At 37.9% G+C, this 25,869-nt stretch overlaps 1 protein-coding gene across 4 annotated transcripts in view; it reads left to right on the forward strand.

Moving 5' to 3' along the window:
• The first annotated feature begins 5,849 nt into the window (after positions 1 to 5,849).
• The window catches only part of NR3C2 (nuclear receptor subfamily 3 group C member 2), a 145,130-nt gene continuing 125,110 nt past the window's right edge, over positions 5,850 to 25,869 (forward strand). Inside the window, exons 1-2 of one of the 4 annotated variants that reach the window (XM_026698132.2) lie at positions 5,850 to 6,587; positions 15,687 to 17,463. In XM_026698132.2, the coding sequence (XP_026553917.2) occupies positions 15,689 to 17,463 (1,775 nt within the window). In that variant the 5' untranslated portion in view covers positions 5,850 to 6,587; positions 15,687 to 15,688. Of the gene's footprint in view, positions 6,588 to 8,612; positions 8,850 to 15,686; positions 17,464 to 25,869 lie in introns of those variants that run through there. The other 3 variants (XM_026698129.2, XM_087936058.1, XM_026698130.2) reach the window with 3 other exon arrangements.

The following is a 25,869-nucleotide window of genomic DNA, read 5'->3' on the forward strand; positions in this document are numbered from 1 at the left end:
CAAAATGCTTGCATACTGTAAAATTGATGCACTTTCTTTAGGCAGGAAGTATATATTTAAAAAAAACCCTCTTTCAATTGGTTTATTTATTTTTCAGTGCAAATAGGCTTTGTGTTTGTTAAAGTGTATGATGAGATTGTACATAAACATCCTGAATAATATAGCTATGTTGTAAATCCATAAGTTATGTCCTTAGCATTCACCCTATCCTTGGACTTCAGTGGCATAAACACAATATTCCACGGCACATTAGCTCTGCATTCCCTTTATTCAGTGGTGGGATTCAAAAAATTTTACTACTGGTTCTGTGGGCATGGCTTGGTGGGCATGGCAGGGGAAGGATATTGTAAAATCTCCAGTCAGAGGTGGTATTTGTCAGTTTTCTGAACTACTCAAAAATTCCGCTACCAGTTTTCCAGAACTGGTCAGAACCTGCTAAATAACACCTCTGCCTTTATTGATTTATCAAACCCAAATGATTGTTTGGGCAACACTATTATTTGATAGGGTTGACTTCCATTATGTTGGGTTATTATTTGTTCATAATTATCATCAATATGAATGAATACAATTCTATATTTTCAAATCTCATCTCTATTATTAATCATTTAAAATACGCATAAAATTCACATTAAATACAATAATGTTCAGGTACAATTAGAGTTCAATGTAACCAGCAATCAGTACCACCAAACTGCCAAGTGCAAAAATAGCTGCTTCTTGCTTCCTACAAGAGTTGGTCTCCTCAGCTTAATCTAATGCCATTTTTTTATGGCTCAACTGATGCAAAGACAGATGGTGATAGTTGCTTAGTCTCCTTCCTTGGGTCATGGATGCTTCTACTTTCTATGCTGAGAAAATTGAACATGAAGCAGCTAGGGATACTTGCAAAATAACAGTTACTGATGAATTTGCTTTATTTTTTAAATAAGTAGCATAGCTGATATTTTTTTACCTGGCCCCACTGATCTGCTGAAACTGGATAGTCTAGTTCTTTCTTCCACAGATATATATCTAGGTAATATTAACCTTTAGAAATTGTTGAGAATATTCATACCTCAGGTTGTAGGTGTTGGCAGAGGTCTGTTCTCTGAGCTGTTACTGCTCCTGGACTTTTCATTATCAAACTAGGTAACATATTCAGTGCGGTTTTGGGATGAAGTGTCTTGCTTGTTTATATAGCTCCTGGTTGGTTGGTCTTGTGACTCAATCAGTCTTATCATTCAACCAGTCACAAGACCAACTGAGCACCCAGGTCCTATATAAACAAGACACTTCATCGCAAAATCCCACTGAAATTCCTTGGGTTGGTAATGAAATGCCCAGGACTTAAAGAGCAAGCTTGGAGAACAGACCTGTGCTGTACAAAAATATTAACCTTTATTTCACTTTTTAATGCCTTATAAAATTGAAGTTTGGGGTTTGTTCAAGCAAAGTTAAAATTGTGACTACTATACCTCAAAGGTTGCTAAAGAAACCCAGGTTGTACTGTTTACTTAAAACATCTTTCATGTGCCAAGTATATACTATGCCAAGCATATACTGAAGCCAAGTTGAACTCAGAAGGCAATTTCCCCAAAATTTTAAAAATAGTTTAAAATCAACTGTTTTAATTCTTAATTGTTTAGCACAAAGATTCCAGTAAAAACATCTTTCTTCTAATTTATGTCAGTTTCTCATAAGTTTTGTACTCCATCATGAATGTACCCATGGATTACTTGCATTTTACTTTGAACGTTGGGATATCTAAAATAAAAGGTATATCAAAAGCCATCTTTTAAAAGTTCTATCTATCTATCATCTATCATCTGTCTGTCTGTCTATCATCTCTCCCTCTTACCTATGTACCTACTAGATGATGAAAAGATTATGCTAAAAATTATGGTTCACAAACTGGTGTTCTCCAGAGCAGGGGTCTCCAACCTTGGCAACTTTAAGCCTGGAGGACTTCAACTCCCAGAATTCCCCAGCAAGCTCTCTGGGGAATTCTGGGAGTTGAAGTCCTCCAGGCTTAAAGTTGCCAAGGTTGGAGACCCTGCTCTAGATGGATTGGTCTTATATAACATATTCTTGAAATGTACCAAAACAGGGTAGGGCTGTGTTAAACTAGCATCCCTTGCTGTTAAATAAGATACTATCTCATATGAAAATATAGCATTGGGATTATAGTCAACCTAATAGACTACTAGACTTAGCCTTCTTGGTTATGCCCATTTCTCTTTTTAAAAATGTCACCATCTAAATATCACATGAAAGGTTTTTCCTTGTCTCTGCTGGTTAACCTGTCTGACTGAATGGGTCCAAGTTTTCATACTACTGGCAGTCCTCAGTGAACACCCACTTGTCCGGTGACTGTTTGAAGTTATGAGGCTACTGAATAAGAACTGACAACTGGTTCCTGTTGTAGCATGTCTGCAGTCATGTGATCATAATTTGAATACTTGGCAACTAGCCCTCAATGATGACATTTGCAGCATCTCAGTCACTTGAATGTCATTTGTGACCTTCCTTGCCAGCTTCCAACAAGCAAAGCCAATGGGGAAAGCCAGGATGAGATCACAAATGGCCATTGCATGACTGCACAGGATTTGGGCCATCCTATGACTACACAGGATTTGCCTAACAATGGCAACTGGGACTGCTACAGTTGCCATTGTAAGTTGGCATAGTCCTGTGACATGCTTTACAACTGCTTCGCTTAGTGACAGGGTTGCCAGCCCCAGTTACCATTGCTAAGTGAGGGCCACCAATATAGACAGGAAAATCTTATCTCTATCTGCTTTCCTTTTGCACTTTGTATACATCTATCAGGTCTCTCCCAAATCAATTTTCTTCTGATAAACCTGGATCATCAAATGGATTTTTTTCTTTATGGGTAGAAGGAGGAAGGTGTTTTTGACAGGTTTACCACCTTCAATTATCTGTAATAATAATAAAAGCAGGGAATAAATAAATAAATAAAGCTAAATTCTCTATTATTCTGGCTGTCTTAGATAATGTCCCCTCTTCTTTTCCCACCATTTGTATACAGAGAGGAAAAACGAGAGCATTGGCAGCAGTGATAGTAGTTTATTAATTGATTGGTCTTACAATCACATCAAAAGATAAAATAAAAATAACACATAGGATCTAATTCCAGAGTAAAATAAATAAAAGAAAATACAGTAATAAAATATATAGGTGGTAAATAAAAAAGAATCAGCATTCAGATAAATGCATCACCTTACAAGAAACCCAATCTGTTTGATATAACGAGTTCTTAGCTCAAAGGTCTTAACTATAAACTTAGCAGTTCTGCTCACAATGTATACATTAGAGCCTGACAACATTGCTAAAGCCTGAAAAAAAACACAGCATCTTGGGAACACATACTGTGCTTTTATAATATACTTTTTTAAAATGGCAATTTTTTTCAACATGGTATCTTCTAATTCAGGCGTGTCAAACTGGTGGCCCACGGGCCGGACGCATCATGCGCAGGCCATGTCCACCCCAGCTCTGCGAATGGGAAAAATGTCACAAAACATCATGTCACACGTGACATCAAATATCAGGAAACAAATGTCATGTGATGGCTACGTGACACCACAAGTTTGACACCTGTGTTCTAGTATGATCCATAACTCCTATATTCTCAGTCAACCACAAGTGTTATCTTGATCAATGTTCATAATTTCAAGGTGTGGACTTCAACTCCCAGAATTCCCTAGACAGCATGCTGACAGGGGAATTCCACATACTCGGGAAGTTACCATGGTTGGGAAATATTGATCTGGATCTTGATTTTTTTCATTAGGAGGACATACAAGTACTATGGTACAAACCTTCCTGGAAATGCCAACCCAGGAGCACTGCCCTTACCATTTAAGACATCAAAATCAAAGGCAACCCAGATGCAGAAAGCTATCTCTGAATAGCCTCACTTCCTGCTGCTGATCCTACCTTACCAGCTCATTAACAGTAATTGCTTGATTTAAATAATACCCCTGCAATTAAAATATTCCTAAACAGTGGCTGAGAATTCCCAACCTCTGAAATTAAAATATTCCTAAATAGTGGCTGAGAATTCCCCACAGAATTCTAATAATTATTCATTATAAGAATGGATTTGAATCTACCCTTTAAATTTAAGGAACAGTTTCACATTTTTTTTTCACCAACAGTCTCCTTTTTTACTGTTACCACACATGTTATCAAGGTGTGATTTGAAAGGATACAATAGTCCTTATTTAGTGACTGAAGTTGGAACAGCAACTCAGATGTTAAGCAAAGTGATCTCTAAGCAAAACTGTGACCATATTGCTATCTTTGGCTTTCCTTTGTTTTACACACCTGTAACAGTCATAAAGATGAGGACTGGTTACAATGTTAGTTTTTAATCAGCATTCTCACTGTGAATGGTTGCTGTCCAAGACTATCACTAAATGAGGATGACCTGTATACGGAAGTACTTCATATAAAAAAAATAATGGGGAAAAAAAGTCTTCATTCCACTTATGCTGTCATATGAGCAATCAACCTGTGATACTGTTCATTAACACGGACATGAATAATATAACCGCACAAAACACACTTGGCTATTTGAATGCAACTAATAATTTAGACCAACAGATTTGGAAAGACCTTATCACTAGTGAAGACTAAAATGATTTTTTATGTGGGGTTTCAGATAAGCATCTCTTCATTGCCATTTTAAGAGAAACCGCTGTTAACTTGAAGGGTTCATAAATGGGGGGGGGAATGTTTAAGGGGGGGGGTAGCTCCCTAACCTTGCCCCTCCCTTCAGGACCCCTCCTCTTTCCTCCCTCTCCCTCCTTTCTAACTCAAGTTCAACTCAATACACTCTCTTCCCTAACAGAACTCTTAAAAACACAGGTTGGCACCAAAATCATCCATCTCCTTGGATCTGTTTAGATTTAGGGGTCTCCAACCTTGGCCTCTTTAAGCCTGAAGGACTTCGACTCCCATAATTCCCCAGCCAACACAAGATAGTGAGCAAAGCTGGCTGGGGAATTCTGGGAGTTGAAGCCCTTGAGGCTTAAAGCGGCCAAGTTTGGAGACCCCTAGTTTAGTACTTAAGCAAGAATCTCTGCGAATCTCTTCCGCACGGGCTACTAAAAGCAGCCTTTATAAACTTTGCCTGTGAGTCGCGTCTCCTTTTTCTGTCTTTTTTTTTTCCTCCTTCCCTCCAGCCGGCACGTGTAGAGACACGGGTAGGGCGGAGGAAGGTTGAAAAGGAAACAAAAACCTGTTGTGTGTGCCATCGCTGAGTGGAGCAAAGGTGGAAGGAAAAGAAGCAGCTGTGGAGGCAAGTAGCGGCCAGAGAGCACTGACCAAGAGCAAAGGCCCGCGCGAACGGCCACCCTTCCCGCGTCACTAGTAGCGGCAGCGTTTTCTCTCCACCCCCCCCACCCCCCCAACAGCTACGACGAGGGTCGCTGGCCTGGCAGATTCTCGGGCTTTCCCTTCTCCGCCCGTGAGCAAAAGCGAGCCCGAGCCGCTCAGTCCGAGCAGACACTGGACGGGAAAGCCGGCGGCGGTCGGGTTAGCTCGCCTGCCTGCCTCTCTCTCTCTCTCTGTCCCCCCCCCACCCCTCTCCCTTCCCGTTCGAGCCCGGTGGGCGGGAAGAAGGAGGAGGCAGGGAGGCCACCTCGTTGGCTCTGAGCGTCCGCCGCGAGACACGCCTGGAGAGAGCGAGCGAGCGAGCGAGAGAGAGAGAGAGAGAGAGCGCTGGCTGCCCCTCCCGCTCTCCTCTCTCCTCCTCCTCCTCCTCCTCCCCCTGCTGCTTCTCCCGCAAACCGGGACGCAGCTCCAGCGGCAGAGTGCGCGAGTGTGAGAGAGAAATCCTTGGAAGCGGGGAGGAGGAGGAGGAGGGAGGGGAAAAAAACGGCGGCGGAGGCAGGAGGAAGGTGAAGGAAGGAAGGACACCCGCGCAGGCTGGGCTGCTCTGAGGAGCCGCCAGGGGAGGGGAGAGAAAAGTTTACACCCTCGCTCGCTCGCTCGCTCGCTCGCTCACCCACCTCTTCCCGCGGCGGCGGCAGTGGCGCTGCAGGCGCAGACGGGAGTTTTACCTGGAAGTTGGTGGATTTCCGCCCTGTTTTTTCCCTCCCCCCCCCCCCTTTCCTTTCCCAAAGAAGAATTTGAAACCTCGGCTGGATCCGAAGCTCCAGTCTTCCTCCCCGACGCTTTTCCAGCCGCGGTCGGCGATGTGACAGCCGGGGACAACAACCGCTTCCTTGAGCCGGTCCTCCTCGCGGAGAGCTGTCACTGAGGAGAGGCTTCAGCCGAGTGGACTTCTCCGCTTCCCGTTCGTGAACGGCCCTGGATCGCCTGAGAGAGAAGCTGAGGAGGATTGCTTTCTGAATTTTATTTTTTATTTTTTATTTTATTGAAGACGCCGCTTCGGGAGTCCCTAGCCCGCTCCTTGGCGGGTTGCTCCGTCTTCTTCAGGATTTAAGCCCCGGTTTCCTCCGGATTCCACCTTTTTCCTCGCTACTCTTCCCTTAATCGGCCGCTTTCTGGAGCGGACCCGGAGGGACCTTGTTCCTCCGGCCATTGCAAGTCGAAACGGGAATAGAAAAATGAAGGTGAGTCCAGGGAAAGGAGGGCGGGGGGAAAGCACCCCAAAGCCATGCCACCTCTTGACTGGAGTCCTGAGGCGGACAGGTAAAGAGCAAAAAGTGACCGAGGGGGAGTTTCTTCTGGAGAGGAATAAAAAATGTCATTCCGCGGAGAATAAAAGAAGGATTAAGAGGGAGCCCTCGTCAGACGAAGTGCCTTCTCTGAGCCAAAATATGCAGAAGAGGCACTTCCAAGTCATTGCCAGTCCTCGCCTAATCTAATTTAAAACTTAGCGGGCGGGGAGGAGAAAATAGAGGGAGAGAGAAAGGCACCGCAAGAGCATTTCGGCCTTTGGGGCCACAAAGTAGCCCCGGGGTTCCAGCTGATCCAGGCTGCAAAAACAAACAAACAAACAAATCTGCGGATCAATATGTATTAAAAGGCTAAAAACATTAAGGACACGTGACATCTCAGATAGTCAATCTATATTTTCGAGTAGTTGGATACTCTCCCCCCTCCCCTTTTGCAAGAAAACAGCCTGGGAGGGGGTAGGTTTGGATTTTGGGGGCGGGGGGGGCCTTTAAAAAAAAATCGCTAAGCACGTTTTTGCCTGTGGAAAAGTGTTGTTTTGGAATGATTTCTGCTTCGCGTGCCATCAGTGGACTTCTGCAGCTTGGCTTGCTTTGAATCGCTTTCAACTTTATTTCTCTAGGCTATTGTTTTTGGGGGAGGGGGAGCTGGGCGTTTTTATTCGAGGGAAACTGAACCGAGAAGGGTGTGCACGCAAAGGGAGGGGAGGGGGAAAGAGCTGGCGGGGGAATGTTAGCACCGCTGCCGTTTGGGTGGGATGTCAAAAATTTGGGGAGGGGGCGTTTGTATGGGGTTGAGACGGTTTTCCGTGAAGCCCCAAAACCTGCGGCATTCCTGTCCGTCCAATAAAAGGAGGGAGGGGGAGAGGATGTCATTGTCTTTCTAAAATATATTTAGAAACTCCGGCCACAAAGATGGAGCGTGTGATGAAATGTTTCCAAGACCTGCTTAAAAAGGGTTTTAGAGTTTGGAAGTTAATTTTTATGGCCCTTGCTTATCAGTCTGTGCAACTTAAAAAAAAATCCAAATAAGCAATTGGCAAAGAACCTACTAGACGCAATAAAATCCAATCTGAGAACCAGAGGGCAAGTCCTTGAGCCTTTTCATAAGGTTTCTGTTTGCTTTTTTGCTTTAAAAAAAAATATTGGAGTGGGGTGGTGGTGGAGACAAGATGGATTTATTTGCTGCCCTGTTCAAGCGGGGCGATTTTTCGCTGCAAGAGACGATAGCTTGCGTGTCCTTGCTTCATCGAGTGGACTTCAGGGCAGATGGGACGGGATTCCCCAAGCGCTTACCTTGATACAGGTGGAGACCATATCGCGAGGGGCCGGCAGGGGTGACTTGGGAAGCGAACCCTCCCAATTCGAACCTTAGCGTGGTTTCTTTCTTTCTTTTCTAAGAGCAAACGGGTTGGGGTTTCCAACCTTGGCAACTTTAACTCCCAGGATTCCCCAGCCAGCTTTCCCGAGCTTTGCTGGCTGGGGAATTCTGGGAGTTGAAGTCCGCCAGGCTTAAAGTTGCCAAGGTTGGAAACGCCTGGGTTAGAGGGATGCAATTTAGGAAGGGCTGGCAACTTGAGGGCGTGGGATCTAGTTATAACTCCCGGCCGGATTGAGCGGGTTTCCCTTTTAGAATCTGCCTGTATCCCTGTTGTTGCTATCGCTCGTGTTTCAGAGATCAATTCCTAAATCTCACTTTTCCTGGCATTGATAGGGAGGCGGAGGGAACTTAAATCTCCCCCGCCACCCCGGGAAGCGACGCGAGCCGCTCTGCTTACAGAGGCTATACGGCTTTAAGAAGAGATACATTTTCTAGTTTGTGTCGCAGCAACTTTGTATCAGTCATGTCGCCTGCCGGGTGACTGACAAAAAGGCTGGCCCAATGGAAGCTCGCGACGGACTCCGATCTCGAGGCTCCGTTCTTCTGGTCGACCAATAGGAGAGAGGGAAAGGAGGAACCTCGTCTGAACTTTATCGGAGCATGTGACATGTTTTTAAAAGGACTTGGCACCTCAGCGGTCCCCCCGTCCCCCCTCTCGCCTTTCCCTCATGCCCTGCACGGCGTCGGTGGACCAGGCAAATTTGAAATTAAGATTCCGTTATGAAGAATACATTGGTTCCCGTGCCCTGTTCAGTCCCGCGCTTGGTTATTTTTATGCGTGGAGGTGGACTTTAGGTGGGTGACACCTTGGAGGACAGGTGAGAGACATAGCAGTCGGAGGCAGAGGGCAGATCCTATATTTCTAGCGGAGTGAGGAAATTTTTCGGAGGGTGGAAATTTAGCTGGGGGTCATCTGCAAGCCAAACAACTTAGTCTCAAGGTGAAGGAGTTGGAAATTAAGAGCGGGTGGCCTGAGATATCTATACCTGCCTCAGAACTGGGCTTTTTTCTTTTTTTTTCTTTCTTTTTTTGCAACAGTCTAATTTTAACTCCCGGCAGTTATTCTGCAGATTCTATGAGATCCTGGCGAGAAAAGTATCTCCCACAATAGCCTATTTTAAAAGAGTTGGGTTTTTAGCTAAAATGCAAATGTTAGAATAGGTGTTTGGAAAGCTAGAATGCGTTAGATCAGGAGTCCCCAACTTTGACAACTTTAAGCCTGGTGGACTTCAGTTCCCAGAATTTCCCAGCCAGCTTTGCTCCCTATCTTTTGCTGGCTGGGGAATTCTGGGAGTTGAAGTCCTCCAGGCTTAAAGTTGCCAAGGTTGGGGAGCCCTGTGTTAGATGACAGTGCATGCACCCAGAACTTGAAGGCACAAACTGTTGGTTTTGGGATGCTTTTGTCTGGGGCTGAATCTGTCAAGTAATCCTGGATTACCTGGATTCTGTGCTTCCCTGGGAGGTAGGTTAGGTTGAGAATTTTAGGATGGATTTTCTGCTACCTTATTACTTGTTTAAAGGTTTCCTACTCCAATGGACTCTCCAGACAGAGCAAATTTTAAAATATTAAAGGATAGTAGAAACCAAGTTAGCAGTCCAGCCAGTGGTGCAAAATAATGAGTAGCATATATTCCTTGAATTTGTAACTCTTTCATGTTTTGCACTCCTATGCAAACCGTAATTCTTTTATAGTTGCATGCACATTTTCTAAATTTCAAAATGATATTTGAATAGCTTTCTTGATTTCAGTTTGAATAAACTGGAAATGGCTTGCAAAGTCTGTAGAATTCATTCCAAATGAATTTAGGTACAGAAAGGTATTCTGAAACATTTTTAATGAATTGATTATATGGATAATCTACCTTTCTTTCAAGATGCAAAGGCAACATGCATAGATAGCACTTTTAAAAATTCTGATTTGGTAAGTTTGGTAAGGTGGCATTGGTTTTTGAACCTTAGTTTAGCAATTAAATTTGCATTATTTTATCATACCAGTAGATAGCATTCAGGTTCTATTGCAAATACATCCATAGATAAGCCTGATGATGTTATGGGATATTGTTTTGTATAATTATGCAATTTATAAATTTGTCAAAATGAAGAAACAGTGATTGTCTGAACTGTATGCATTTTAATGCTTGTAGATTATTGCCAAAATGTTTCAATTTTAGTCATTTATATTGTAAAAATCAATGGAATGATCAAAAAGGTATCCACATTTCCTTTCTTGAAATCCTGAGATTAACTCATATTTGTGTTAATATTTGTGTTAGTATTAATGTTATACAGGCCTATATATAAATCACCTACATAGGCCACTTTTATTGTCTAGTGATATCAAGATGCTACACTGGGATTGGGTGGAGAATTTAGGTAATGCTAAGAATGCTAGGATCCAAGTTCTTGGGAAAGTAATGATCAGTATCTTGAATTACAGAAGACTACAAAGAATCATGTTGGTAGGGCTAGTAATGAAGTTAACTGGATGAACTGGTGGCAGGTTATTTTCAGCCTGTTGGTTAGGCATGTTCTAAGATAGTGGTTGATCACATTAACTAGGTTGTCCTAAACTCTGTGGGACAGGATTGCAATATTTAGGTTGCTGAGGCCACTATTACAAAGTCGGCATCTGTGTTATAAATGTTTCTAACTAAATATTTTGGAGCATATTACAAATACATACATTTTAGTTTAAATTAAGTATTATTTGTATTACAAACCAGATAGAAGTCTGCAAGTTTCATGGGTTCAGAATTCCTAATATTAGGAGGTTTTATTCTAAAATAAGAGCCCTGGGTTGAAAAAACAAAACAAAAGGAGACACTGATGCCTTTGCCTGATCAAATTATCAGTAATAAGCATACAGAGAAATAAATACAATAAAAATATTAAGGTTCAGTTGAATTAATATTAATATCCAGTGGAACCATTAACCAATATCATGAGTAGTTTCTCAGTTTTGTTTGCATTTCATTGAGGTAGAAGGCTAATATTTTTAGCGTATTTCCTTATTAAGGAAATTAATCTGTATTAATCTGTACTCCTCTTGCAAAGTCATTTTGTAAATAAATTATTCAAAATGTTTCCTTGCATTAATTATCAACTTTTTTTTTTCCTAAAACCCTGTTTAATAGATTTTTTTTTAACTCCGGGAGAAATTGAAAGATATAATTCAAATTTGATAGAGATACATGCCATGATTTCCAACACATGTCTTAATGTGAATGAATAAGTTTGATATTAATAATCTATGTGTATAATGTTTTACATGCTTTGCTGTCATTGGGTTTTGTAAGGTTACAGAAATGTCTTTCTTGTTTGCCATTTTTCAAAAAACATATTTACAGTCACATAAAGATGTCTTTATTTGTTGGAGACAGTATTTATCAGATTGGGGCAATCATATGACTATGAAAACTGCGTTTTCAATGTGCTTGTATTCAAGTGAATAATTTCTATTACTTCACATAATTAAGATTACAAACTGAAGAGGACAAACTGAATTAAATAACTGAAAGCATGTGATCAAGAGTAGGTCAAGAGAAAAGAAATTAATTCTTGCCGGAGAAAGTGTGAATTTGGCAAAATGAAAAGTCCATAGAAAACATTTATCCAAAGAAGAATATAAAAGTACAATAACTAGTTCACTTGAACTGCATATCTTTTGGATAACTATGTCTTAAAGATTTATTATTGAATATGTACATTTATTAATATTTGTTTGCAACCCCATAGACAACATTCCTTCAGGCCTTCCTGTCCTCTACCAGCCCCTGGAGTCCATTTAAGCTCACACCAACTGCTTCAGTGACTCTATCCAGCCACCTCGTTCTCTGCTGTCCTCTTCTTCTTTTGCCCTCAATCTTTACCAGCATTAGGCTCTTCTCCAGTGAGTCCTTCCTTCTTATTAGGTGGCCAAAGTATTTGAGTTTCCTTTTCAGGATCTGGCCTTCTAAAGAGCAGTCAGGGTTGATCTCTTCTAGGACTGACCAGCTGGCTCACCTTGCAGTCCAAGGGACTCGCAGGAGTCTTCTCCAGCATCATAGTTCAAAGGCCTCCATTCTTTGGCACTCAAGCCTTCCTTATGGTATTTGCAATATTCTAATATTATTAATATTAGAATATTGCAAATTCTTCTTCAGTGTTATTACTTCAAATTTCTTGTACAACAGTGATACATCATTTGATGCAGATATTTTTTGCTACTCAGTTGCAAAATGATATACCAGCTTAATGTGAATGAATAAGTTTGATATTCATTCACATTAAGACAGTGATACATCATGACAGTGATACATCATTTGATACAGATATTTTTTGCTACTCAATTGCAAAATGATATACCAGCTTTCAACTGCAATCCAAGAGAATTAAAATCCATTGACTGAATAGAGTTTATTTCTGGATTTTGTAGTATAGAACAGTTCCTTAATTATGTGAAGAATAGAGACTAGGCTGGTATAAACTTACTTTCTGCACTTTGCTTGTGCAAAAGTTATGATGTGTATATGTATGCGTTTTGTGGAAGTCTTTCCAGTCTTGCACCTTTTCATATTGTTGGGTATTACTTCCATAGTTTCCTAATTGTTTTGAAAAACAATAATGAATGACAAACTCCAATCAACCAAGGAAGAATTATTGCAGAAATAAGCACAGGATGCTGCTGCATGGATACAAATAAGCACATTTACCCCATAGGAATCCATACTAAATATTGTGGTATAGGTAGTCCTCGACTTACAACAGTTCATTTAGTGACCAAGTTACAACAGCATTGAAAAAAATGATCTATGACTATTTTTCACATTTACAACATCCTCATTGTCACATATTCAAAATTTGGATGCTTGTCAATCCTAGTTTCTATTTATGACGGTTGCAGAGTCATGTGCTCACCTTTTGCAACCTTCTGACAAGAAAAGTCAACGGGGAAGCCAGATTCACTTAACAACCACTTTGCTAACTTAACAGCTACAGAAATTAATTTAAACAATTGCAAAAAGTTGTAAAATGGAGCAAAATTCACTTAACAGCTGTATCACTTAGCAACAGAAATTTTGGGACATAAGATGAAGTTTGCCAAAAATTTAAATATCAGATGGGTTAAAAAGATTTTAAAAGTTAGTAATTGATTGATAAACAGCAGAAGCTCAATTTAGTTTTGATAACTATGTACACATTTGGCTATGGTAATCAGGCAACAAGGCCACATTTCCCAAAATATGTTTTCCATATGTTTGCTGAATTGCAGAATGCATGTTAATCAGTCGATTTGTATTCTGATTTAATTGTCAGCAGTTTAAAGTAAACTATGAATGTTACTTTGTTTAAACCAGATTTAAAGCTCAATTGTATTAAAAATGTAAATCTACTTCTTGCTATATTTACGTATCTTGCTTTTCCAAATCTTCATGCTAGTGTTACAGCTATCCCTAATGGATCTCCACTCCTTGACTAAAGCTGCTCCTTAATTGAAATAAAATTTGTGTGAAAGCTTATGTTTATAGATCAAATAGCTTTGAGCTACAGATAGCTTTACAGTATCTTCTCAAGTGAGCAGAGCTCAATAATTTGAGTTCTTAAGACTGTATCTTAAGTTCTTAAGACTATATCACTGCTTTCAAATGCAAATATGCATATAAGCATTCTGCGTTAGATATGGAAGGTCACAAATTTGAAGGCATGGAGTTACTTGTGAGGGGTCCTTGGTGCTCTCTGAGCTTGCTTGTTTTCTTCCAGAAGTTTCATTATACTTAACTAGGTAACATCATCAGTGATAGCAAGGAGTGCTGTTTGCTGTCAGTTTATATTCTGGTGACTTGCTTGTCTGTGTGGGTTAATTGTTAAGGGTTCATTGTGTTGCCCCACTGCATCCTGAGTTTACAAGTTTGTTAGAATGTCTACATAGACATTCAGATAAGAATTCAGGATACTTTTTTGATATATACTGAACGTCAGATTGATAAAAGTGTTAATGCACTTAAACAGAGTAGTAATTGGGCATATTCTGGGACTAATGGGATAAATTGTAACTGCTTGTTTGTGCTTCGAGGATCCAGTTTGGGATAGCTGCTGCTGCTGTTGAGACATTTGTGTAAAACAGGGGGACTATTTTGTTGTTTTGGGATAATAGCATTATTGGAGGCTGAGAAAAGGGCAACTCTGTTAACAGTGAACAATTTCACTATAAGGTGTGGGACTGTTCTTCTGCTAAATTATATTCAAATTATTTGCATATCTAGTAAAATACTAAATTCAGAAAATGTGTCATTGAGATGTACAATGTTGTACTGAAGGGAGTACTGTAATATAGCACTCTGAGTTAATGGTACAATTTTCATCTGTCTATGTCTGCCTGTCTATCCATCCATTCATCCATCTATCTACCATCTTCCATCCAGTTAGATAGACAGACAAACAGATAGACAGATTCCAAAACAATTTCTCCAGCATACGGTGTGGTGGTTTTTTTTGGCAAATATAGAAAATAAACTACTTCTTTTAAATGATATAGGAAATGTTTATGTTTTTACATGTTTAAAATAGGAAGTTGAGTTTTTGGAAATTCTAGTAAACATGGAAATTCTTTATAGGACACTCTGGGCTTTCCAGAATTGGGATGAACCATATATGTATGTAAAATAGTCAATCTATTCAACCAAAACAACAGTGTTATAAATCTTTAATTAATTAATTAATTAATATTTCACCCATCTCACTCAAGGTAGGGCTCTAGGAGTGTAGAGTATAATCAACATATAAAACTGCACACAAAGTTAGCATTAGAATATTAAAATTAATTAAAAATTAAAAAATTTAGAATTATGACACATAAAATTTCAAAGAAATAAAAAATAATCCAAGATGGCCATTTAGCATTGGTTAATAAAGGCAGAGAGAGGAGAGCTTTCAGGGTGCCAGCCAATCCCATGATTCTTTGATGATAACATCTGCAGCATACCTTCTTCCTTGCCTGATAGAATGAAATACAAATATTTCATAAATACAGATTTGCATTTTTATAAAATTATTTTTCTCCTTACTACTCCAAATAAGATGCATGTTGTGTTTATTTTGAATATTATTGAGCAACATCAACATTGATATATACTTTTAAGGGTTATTATTCTCTTGTTAAGAAATTATGAGAAATGTAGGGCATCATTTGCTTTTGAAATCTTTGTTATAAGTCTTTTAAATTGGGGAATGGATTGTGGAAGAAAGAGAGTCTTACTGTGTGGGAAATATTAAAATGTAATACTTGTTAGAAGTGTACATTTTAATACAACTAAATCTCATCCTTTGCTAAAAGAAGCACCAAACTTAAAAATGAAATGTACTCTGAGATCATTTTATTTACTGTCAGTAGCATAGAAAATGAAATAACTCTACAAAATTTACATTTTGGGGTTTATAATTTTTTGTAAACTCCCATTATTACAAGATAATAAATTTTGTGTTTTTAATTGTTAGCCATTAAATGAGAGCATAAACAGCAGTTAGATGTTCATCTATTTGAAATAATTATCACTATATTCAGTAAGTCTTACTCTTACTTAATCATGTCTAGGAATGCAGCCACCATTCTTTAATACATGAGAAAATTGATATATGCATATATATTTACATAACAATTTGATGTTTTCTTTTGTTAGATATGGAGACCAAAGGCTATCGCAATTATTCAGAAAGCCTAGATATGGAAAGGCGCTGGAGTCAAGGTTCACAATCTATGGAGTACACTCCTAAAGGAGCAGCAGAACAGTCTGAAGAGAGTAATAACTATATGGAGATCGTGAATGTGAGCTGTGTTTCTGGCACATTTCCAAACGCTGGTTCTCAAGGAAGCAACAAAGAAAAACCTGAGCTAATTTCTTGTCTTCATCCAGATCATAGTCAGCCGGCTATTTTACCCTCTGATATAAAAACTGAGATAGACTCCAAGGAACTTTCTGTAACGGTAGCCGAATCAATGGGTTTATACATGGATTCTGTAAGAGATGCTGATTTTACCTATGATCAGCACAGTCATCCAGGAAACTTGACTTCTGCAAAGATGTATCAAAACGTTGAGCAATTAGTAAAACTCTATAAGGAGAATGGCCATCATACCTCTCCCTTGAACACCCCAAGTAGATCCTTGAGACCTCTAATATCAGACTGTGCAAGCTCTGTGAATGGTGGCATTGTACCATCTATCATCAAAAGTCCTAGAGTGTGTCAAGAGAAGAATTCTTCTGATTGTAGTCCTCAAAGCATGACTCCTTCAGTATGCAGCCCGCCTGGAATTAGTTCTGTATCATCAACTACTCCTACTAACTTTGCAAATTTCACCGTAAATAGTCCAGTAAACCAGGGAACACCTTTGCCATGTTCACCTAACATTGAAAACCGAGGTTCAATGTTACATAGTCCTCCACATACTAGCAATGTGGGATCTCCTCTTTCTAGTCCTATAAGTAGCATGAAATCACCTATTTCAAGCCCTCCTAGTCATTGTAGTGTGAAATCTCCAGTTTCAAGTCCTAATAACATTACAATGAGATCTTCAGTATCCAGCCCTGCAAATATGAACTCAAGGTGCTCTATAGCCAGCCCTTCCAATGCCAACAATAGATCCACTCTTTCTAGTCCTGCAGTAAGCACTGTGGGATCTTCAATGTGTAGCCCTGTAAATGGTGCAGTGACCTTTCCGGCATCCAGTACATCAATTGGACCTGGTTCAACTCAAGACATCATTCCTAGTCCAGATTCAAAAGAGAATAAAGGTGCTTCTGAAATCATATTTCCTAAAATAGAGGAAATAGAAAATGCCATCCCTATCAATGAAGTAGCTAATCAGATGACTGTTGCTCAGTTTATAAAACCTGAACCAGATGGGATATTTAGTAGCTCATGTCTTGGAGAAAATAACAAAATCAGTTCTGATTCCCCATTTTCAGTATCAATAAAGCAAGAATCGGCTAAACATTCTTGTTCTGGTGCTTCTTTTAAAGGGAATCACACCGCAAATCCCTTTCCATTTATGGATGGATCATATTTTTCTTTCATGGATGATAAAGATTACTATTCTCTTTCTGGGATTTTAGGACCACCGATTTCATCATTTGATGGCACATGTGAAGCTAGTGTGTTTCCAAATTCAGGTCTGTCTATAGGGATTAAGCAGGAGCCTGAAGAGAACAACTATTATCAAGAGAATAGTCTACCTTCCTCTGCCATTGTTGGAGTGAATTCTGGTGGACAGTCATTTCACTATAGGATTGGTGCTCAAGGCAGAATAGCTTTAGCACGGCCTGTTGGTAGAGAGCAGCCCTTTCAGCATATGAGCTCATTTCCTCTGGTGGAGTCATGGAAATCACATTCTGAGTTGTCTGGCAGAAGAAGTGATGGGTATCCAGTTCTAGAATACATTCCAGAAAATGTGTCAAGGTAAGTTTGCTTTATTATTGGATATCTAAAGAGGAAAAAAACTTTTGCTGTAAGATTGTTTTTGATGCTTCTGTTTTTCAGAACTGATTATTTATATACGTTGCAATATGTACTATTGAAATAGTATTTATTTTTAAAAATCAATAACTGTTTTCATAATCGTTTGGCTGTGGTATTGCATAATATTTCCCTGGCTAAATTTAAAAAATGAATTGCAAAACTTTCAGGAGCATTATTTCCCTGTTTTTACTGCAAGGATTGTTATTAACTGTAGCCATTTTCAAATGTCTTCTGGAAATAAAAAGGTAGCAAAGATTAATAGCTTTAATTAAGGACTGTAGCACAGAGCAGTTTTGCCCATTTACAACATTATGTGATTATTGTTTTCATATAAAAATAATTCTACACAGGAAACTAGAACCATAACCAAGTTTAATCAAGGCTTTTCTAAACTCTATGAAACCTTTTTACAATCATAATAGTGGTACAAAGATAATTTCTTTTGTATTATACTACAGGAGAGACTACTAATAACTTCTTCTGATGTATCTCCCATTTCCAATGACATAACAGCAAAGACCTTCCCCTTGGATTGCTCTTTCCTGGCTTTTTGTTTACTCTGCAGTGGTTTTTGTTTTTCTTCTATTACTTTGTTAGATTCCCCCCCACTCCAGTTTTCATTAATATATTTCTCACTGGAGCCTCTATTAACATGTGAAATATCAGCATATGCAGTTTAACGTCAATGCCATATTTAAAATGAAAAGTCAATCTGAGACAATAGAGAAGAATAGACCGTGTTCAGTGTTGAAAAATGTTCTATTACTGCCTATGATGCTCTTAATTGCCAAGTAATTTCTTAACTCAGTGAGATTCTATATACCAGTACTTCATGAAGTTTCTGGACAGTTTTATGAGAGAGTGAGGTAAAATAAAAAGGAGAAAAGATCAGTACAGATAGTCCTCGATTTATGACCACAAGTGAGCCCAGAATTTATGTTGTTAAGTGACACATTTGCTAAGCGAATTTTGCTCCTTTTTATGACTTTTCTTACCACAGTCAATTACGGCAGTTGATAATGTAGTAACCCAGTTCTTAAGTGAATCTGGCTTCCCCGTTGACTTTGCTTGTCAGGAGGTCACAGAATGGGATCACATGACTTTGGGACACTGCAATGATCAATGCAATGATATGAAACAGTTGGCATGTATCTGAATTTTGGTCACGTGATCATGGCGATGCTGCAAAGGCCATAACTCTGAAAAAGTCATAAGTCACATTTTTCAGTGCTGTTGTAACTTTGAACCATCACTAAATGAACTTGAAGTTAAGGACTTCTGTATACCTTTTCATAGTGGTAATTTCTGTCTGAAACACCTCCTTTCCAAACCAACTGCTTATTAAAAAAATAGAAATGGCACAATTTCTACTACTTTATTTGAGTACAATGTGTAATTGGAGTATTACAGATAACTAATTATAGCTTTATTTCCATTATTCTTTACCAGCACTGATTTATAATCCTACTTTTGGATTTCAGTTTTTTTATTTTTTTTACTATTGAATCCATTATTTTTACTTTTTTCTACCTCTTAGATGAAGAATGCTCATTTTTTGAAATCTGATTTTATAAATAAAAAAAATATATTACTACCTTCATTGTTGCAAGAGAGAGAGAGAGAGACAGAGAGAGAGAGAGAGAGAGAGAGAGAGAGAGAGAGAGAGAGAGAGAGAAATGCATTCAGAATTGAGAAGTATCTTTTAATTCCTTTTTCCTGCTCCGAATATCTAATTTTGTAATTATTTTACCTCATTAACTCAGAATCCAATTCTTACATTTCTATCTCTACTAATGTTTTAACACTTTATCTTTGAAAATTTCTGAAAACCAAAGATTTTATAAAGATTCTTTCTTTTGCATGAGTTGTACTATAATATGTGCTTTGCGTATTTTATTATACATATTGATTTTTTTCCACTTACTGTTTATAATGAAAATATATACTACTAGATCACTTTACTATTAAGTTATGTTATAACTTCAGGTGACAAATGTAGTTTTATTCTTAGTTTTATTTTATGTCTCTTCATGGGATGCATTTTATCCATCTTTTTATGGGATATATATTTCTTCTTTGAGGAAGACCTTCTAATTAATGCAATCTCTGGGTTTCTATGATGCATTTAAGAAATTTCATAATTATTATTTATTCTATCAGATTGTTTCCCAGTACATTTGAATGACTGTCTGAATGGAATTATAGTTAGGATTTCGCCATTTACTTTCATATTAGTATTATTATTATTATGTAGCAGAGTAAAATGAACCTTTTCTATATTCTATACACAAGATTGAAAATTTTGTCCAAAATGTTTCTGATTATTTTTATTGTTTGTGGTAGCTTGTAGTTGGACTGCTCAGTGGCTTTTTGATACAATAATGGTATACAGGTACTTAGTGACTGCCTCATTTAGTGACTGTTCAAAGTCATGAAAGTGATGAAAATATTATTTTAAAACCAATCCTCACATTCATTACTTTCACAAGTCTGTAAAGCAAAAGAAAGATGAACTAAGATAAGTAGAGTTGAAGTTTCGTGTAGTGACCATTTCAGTTGATAACTAAGTTGAGGGTCTCTGTTGTGATCACTAAATGAGGACTACATGTATGCTGATACCTTAATGATGTTATTACAGGTGAAACTCAAAAAATTAGAATATCGTGCAAAAGTTCATTTATTTCAGTAATGCAACTTAAAAGGTGAACCTAATATATGAGATAGACTCACTACATGCAAAGCAAGATAGTTTGTCATAATTGAGATGATTATGGCTCACAGCTCATAAAAACCCCAAATCCACAATCTCAGAAGATTAGAATATTTCATGCAATCAATAAAACAAGGATTGTACATAGAACAATATCGGACCTCTGAAAAGTATAAGCCTGCATATATACTTAGTACTTGGTTTGGGCCCCTTTTGCGGCATGACATGGAAGCTATCAGCCTCTGGCACTGCTGAGGTGTTATGGAAGACCAGGATCTTCAATAGTGGCCTTCAACTCTTCTGCATTGTTTGTTCTCATGTCTCTCATCTTTCTCTTGGCATTTCCCCATAGATTCTCTATGGGGTTCAGGTCAGGCGAGTTTGGTGGCCAATCAAGCACAGTAATCCCACAGTCATTGAATCAGGTTTTGGTGCTTTTGGCAGTGTGGGCAGGTGCCAAGTCCTGCTGGGTAATGAAGTCAGCATCCCCATAAAGCTCGTCTGCGGAAGGAAGCATGAAGTGCTCCAAAATCTCCTGGTAGACAGCTGCGTTGACCCTGGACTTCATGAAGCACAGTGGACCAACACCAGCAGATGACATGGCTCCCCAAATCAACGCAGACTGTGGAAACTTCACCGTGGACTTCAAGCATCTTGCAGTGTGTGCCTCTCCATTCTTCCTCCAGACTCTGGGTCCTTGGTTTCCAAATGAGATGCAAAAGTTGCTCTCATCAGAAAAGAGGACTTTGGACCCCTGAGCAACAGACCAGTTCTGTTTTTCTTAAGCCCAGGTAAGATGCTTCTGCCTTTTGTTGTTGTTCAGGAGTGGCTTGACAAGAAGAATACGACATTTGAAGCCCATGTCCAGGATCCGTCTGTGTGTGGTGGCTCTTGATGCACTGACTCCAGCCTCAGTCCACTCCTTGTGAAAGTCCCCAACCCCTTTGAATGGCCTTTTCCTGACAATCCTCTCCTGGCTGCGGTCATCCCTGCTGCTTGTGCACCTTTTTCTTCCACACTTTTCCCTTCCACATAGCTTTCTATTAATGTGCTTTGATACGGCACTTTGGGAGCATCCAACTTCATCTGCAATTACCTTTTGAGGCTTTCCCTCCTTATGGGGGGTGTCAATGATAGTTTTCTGCACAACTGTCAGGTCAGTGGTCTTTCCCATGATTGTGATTCCTACTGAACCAGACTGAGAGACCATTTAAAGGCTCAGGAACCCTTTGCAGGTGTTATGGCTTAATTAGCTGATTAGAGTGGGACACTTTGAGCCTAGAATATTGAACCTTTTCACAATATTCTAATTTTCTGAGATTGTGGATTTGGGGTTTTCATGAGCTGTAAACCATGATAATCTCAATTATGACGAATCACGGCTAGAACTATCTTGCTTTGCATGTAATGAGTCTATCTCGTATATTAATTTCACCTTTTAAGTTGCATCACTGAAATAAATGAACTTTTGCATGATATTCTAATTTTTTGAGTTTCACGTGTATTTTGGATTTAACTTGGTTATGATTATATTGTGCCTGAAGTTATAGGAACAAGATCCCAGGTTGACTTCCATAAAATAACAGCAAATTTCAGTGATTAAATATGATGGACTTTCTTTCATTGTATGTGTTTCAGCAGAAGCTGAATTGCTGTGTCCTTTTTTAAAAATTTGTATTGAGGTGCCATCTTGTACCATAAGATCTTCCAACTTTGTCATTCTGTGATTCTATATCTATATAAATTAATTAGATTCTGTAATACTCCTGGTATCACTTAAGTACATGGAGATTATATTGTAGGTTGATTTTGCTTTAGTTCCTTGATTTGAAGGATTACTTAATGATTGATCGAGTGATTTTGTTGTGGTAATTATATTGAAGTTGCTAGTACTTTCTAATGAGATGAGTCTGAAATAAACAGGGAAAATATTTTTTGTTAACAAAATAACAAAAATAAATATGTATCCGGTTTTCAGAGTGAAAGATACTAAAATAATTAATGTACTATGTTAATTGGAAAGCTAAAATTAAACAACATAGGAAGCTCAAGCTATTTTTACCATATCTGTATCATTCCTCCTGGAAACAAGGACCTGGAATGTGTCCTTAAAGCTATTAGTTCTTGAATGCAAAACTCCAAAGACTCATTAGATGGCAGCACAGGGACACTGGAAATGCTCTGTTGTCATGCAATGGTTGTCTAGATTTTGCCAGCCAAATATCTGCAAAATGTCTGGCAGCCCTCTGTGACCATACTAATCCCTCTGAATTTAGGGCTAAATGAATATCTAATCTGATAAGGTGGGTTTTCTGGAAAAAAACTGAACCAGAAAATTTTCCAATACCTTTGAAAGTTTTAGTGAGCAAAGCTATTATGCTACACTGTGTTTTACATGATGCTTAACTATCTTATAACTTTTATCTAATAGAATTAAGACCATTTCATTTAGTTTAAATGTGATAAAAATTCTATAGCATACTTGTCTGAATTTAATAAATAAAAAATAAAAGCACCCTAATGTTAACACCAAAGGAGATGTGGTTACTTACACAAACATAACCCAGGTTTAATTCAGAAACAAAATAGGTGTCTGAAGCAATCTAATTTTTATAAGCATTAAAATTGAATTGAAATGTAATGAAAAATTGCACTGTAAATGGAAACTATCCCATAGAAAAAGTAAGCAATAAAAATTATTTCACATTATTAACCGGGTCTCCTTGAGTTGGACAAAAGGAGTCAACCAGATATGCAAACCTGGATTACCATTTCCTATAATTATTTGAGCTGAAATAATGGTTTTTGATCTACAGAGTGAAATTGTTAGAAATTATGTTTTATATTAAAACACTTGTCTTGGATGTGGAATAACACTTGTCTTGGATGAGTCATGGATGTGGAATAATTAGAGATTTTATTCTTTTTGATTCATGGAAAATTTAGAAGAAAAATTATTAATAAAAGTAGGCTTCTTGTTTTGGTAGGCAGTATTCTTATGATTTATTGTTATGAATCATGAAAAACAGATTTATTCAGATTTAACTAAAAACTGATTTATTAGATCAAGGTCATTTTTATATTTATATTAATGAAATTATTTGTAAGATGGTTTTTCTCATGCAAACATTTTTTATATTTGTATTTTTTAAAATCTAAACTTTATATTTTAAGTATATTCGTAACTTTTCTGCATTAGAAGCTATATTATTCCTTTTACTTTGGTTTAAGATGCCAGTGGAATAAAAAGTTGTACTGCGGTATATGCAAAACTGGGATAGAAGGTGTCAACATATTGCAATATTTTCTGCTCTGTTTGAATTTTCTATAAAACTAAAAACTGTCTACTATTCCTGGAAACGCTATGACTTTTTTTCACAATTATTTTTAATGGCCTTCTGAGGCCTTGTAATTGAATAGGTATATAATTTCATTAAGAGCTTTTTCATGACTATTCCTTTTTATAAAACTAGAAGTTCAAAGCTACGCAATGAATAAGTGGGACCTCTGCGTGTTTTCATCTTTGGCTATTATTATAGAAGGCAATTATTAATATATTATAGAAGGCAATTATTAATATAGTATTTACAGTTTTTAAACATATCTTGAAGTAAAGACACTTAAACATTCATCTATAATTCTCATGAAGCAAAACATTTAACTATAGTCATTCTCATTGAAGCAGTAATTATTCTCATAGGTTGTCATGCCAGGAAAAGCAGGAAACTATCAGAATATGTGTGATAGAAAAAGATGCATGCCCTAAAACAATGTTTAAAATTATGCTTGCTGGGAAATTCTGGGAGTTAAGTCCACATAATGTATGTTAAAGTTGCTAAAATTGGGAAACACTGGCATAAATGCTCCTGAAGCATCAATTTGGAAGCTGGATTGTGAACTCTAGCCATTTTAGCTTTTATAATGTTGCTAATATTTTTTGTTTACTTAATTCTCAGTGAGATTCCAAATCATATTTCCATTTCTGATTCCTGAAGCCTTTGTAAGCTTTTGAAATACTTAACTTTGCTTATCCTATAAGGGTTAAAGCCAGAAAATGTAATGCATGTCACTTTCATTATTGAACAATATATGAAAAATCAAAATGCAGTGTTTTATTAAAATGTGCTTCTGAATGAACACAGCACTAAACTTGTGAAAAGATCAGACACTTAATTTTCCAAAAGTGGTTTAGGAAAATGTCTTAGTTGCTTGAAAAAAATAAAATAAAACAGAAGAGACTGGTTTTTTGCATAGCTTCGAAAAACTTGTTACTTAAAGAAATTCTTTGTAAGTTTCCAGATAAAGGAATATTGCAGATAATGTAAATTATTGAAGTTATAATCAAAAAGGATTTGGCACATTACATAGAATCCAATCTGATTTCAGTGGGGTAATGCGTGAGTTAGGCTGCAGCCTTAAACTCATGTACCTGCAAACAAGACGGCGAAATATCTGCCAGAGGCCTGGACAATAAATCTGTAAACCCAATTACTGTATTCTGTAGCAAATACAATCATTGGGATGGGGTGGTTAGGGACACAGATTCCAGGCCACCATAAACTATGGTAATTAACTGGATGATTTTAAGATAGACACTCTTTTCAGCCTAACATAATTCACTAAATTTTTGTTATGAAGAGTTTGTACGCACCATCTGAAGCTCCTGGGAAAGAAAGCAGATTATACATTGAAAATTGACTAAACATAAATATATATATATATATATATTGGCTTATTGATTCCCAAACACTTATATATTGATGTATTTTGATTATAATTATTTATTTGCTTATAAATCACCTTTGATATGCCAATCATTGTACAAAATGTAAAGCACAATGTATAGGTTTGTATCAGTATATAATCTGATACAAAAGGGGAAAAAAGTGTAATGAAAGAAAAGAAAAGCAAGGCTTCAGATAAGAACACACATTCTTAAGAGATAGATGAATTAGATGGGTTTCACATCCACCACCATAATGCTTACTCAGAATTCAGTCCAGAAAAAGAGCTTCTTACCAAAAGAGCCTTTGGTATTCTAGCTTATATCTGAACCCAGATAATGTATGTTTCTCACCTTTGTAGTCCCAGGGCAGCTGTCACAACAGTGATGCCATGAGTTTAATTTTTATGAGATTTCTGCATTTTCTGCTGCCCTACTTCATGCCCAAGGAACAACAGGAATTATAGTTGCAATTCCCTGTTCTTTCAAGCAGATATTTGTAATGTTGCAAAGTCTGCAAATATTTGACGTGCACAGGTTGAAAAAAATAGACTAGGGCAACAATAGTCTCATAGTTTGGATTTTGTTCTTCACTTTAAAAAAAAAACAGGCTTTGACTTTTACCCCAAATTTGACAAGTAGGCAATTATATTAGCCAATCATTTTAAACTGTTTTATAAAAGCATGATTAAGAGGCTATTGCAAACCCTAATGTGGTATGCTGTCGTATTTGTTCCCTGGTTCTAGATACCTTTTCCCCCTATGGCTGTTACACCTTCTTTCTGAAGCTTATCGTTTTCATAAAACTATGCAAATTGAAATACCTGTGCCCTGCAGAAATGGAAATTACATGCAGGAATGCTTCCATTTTATAGATTGCTTGGAGGAATGATACTTTATTTTGAAAATATTA

The sequence above is a fragment of the Pseudonaja textilis genome, chromosome 6 (genome assembly GCF_049901715.1).
Source record: "Pseudonaja textilis isolate UNSWEBS1 chromosome 6, rPseTex1.2, whole genome shotgun sequence".
Classification (NCBI taxonomy): Eukaryota; Metazoa; Chordata; class Lepidosauria; order Squamata; family Elapidae; genus Pseudonaja; species Pseudonaja textilis.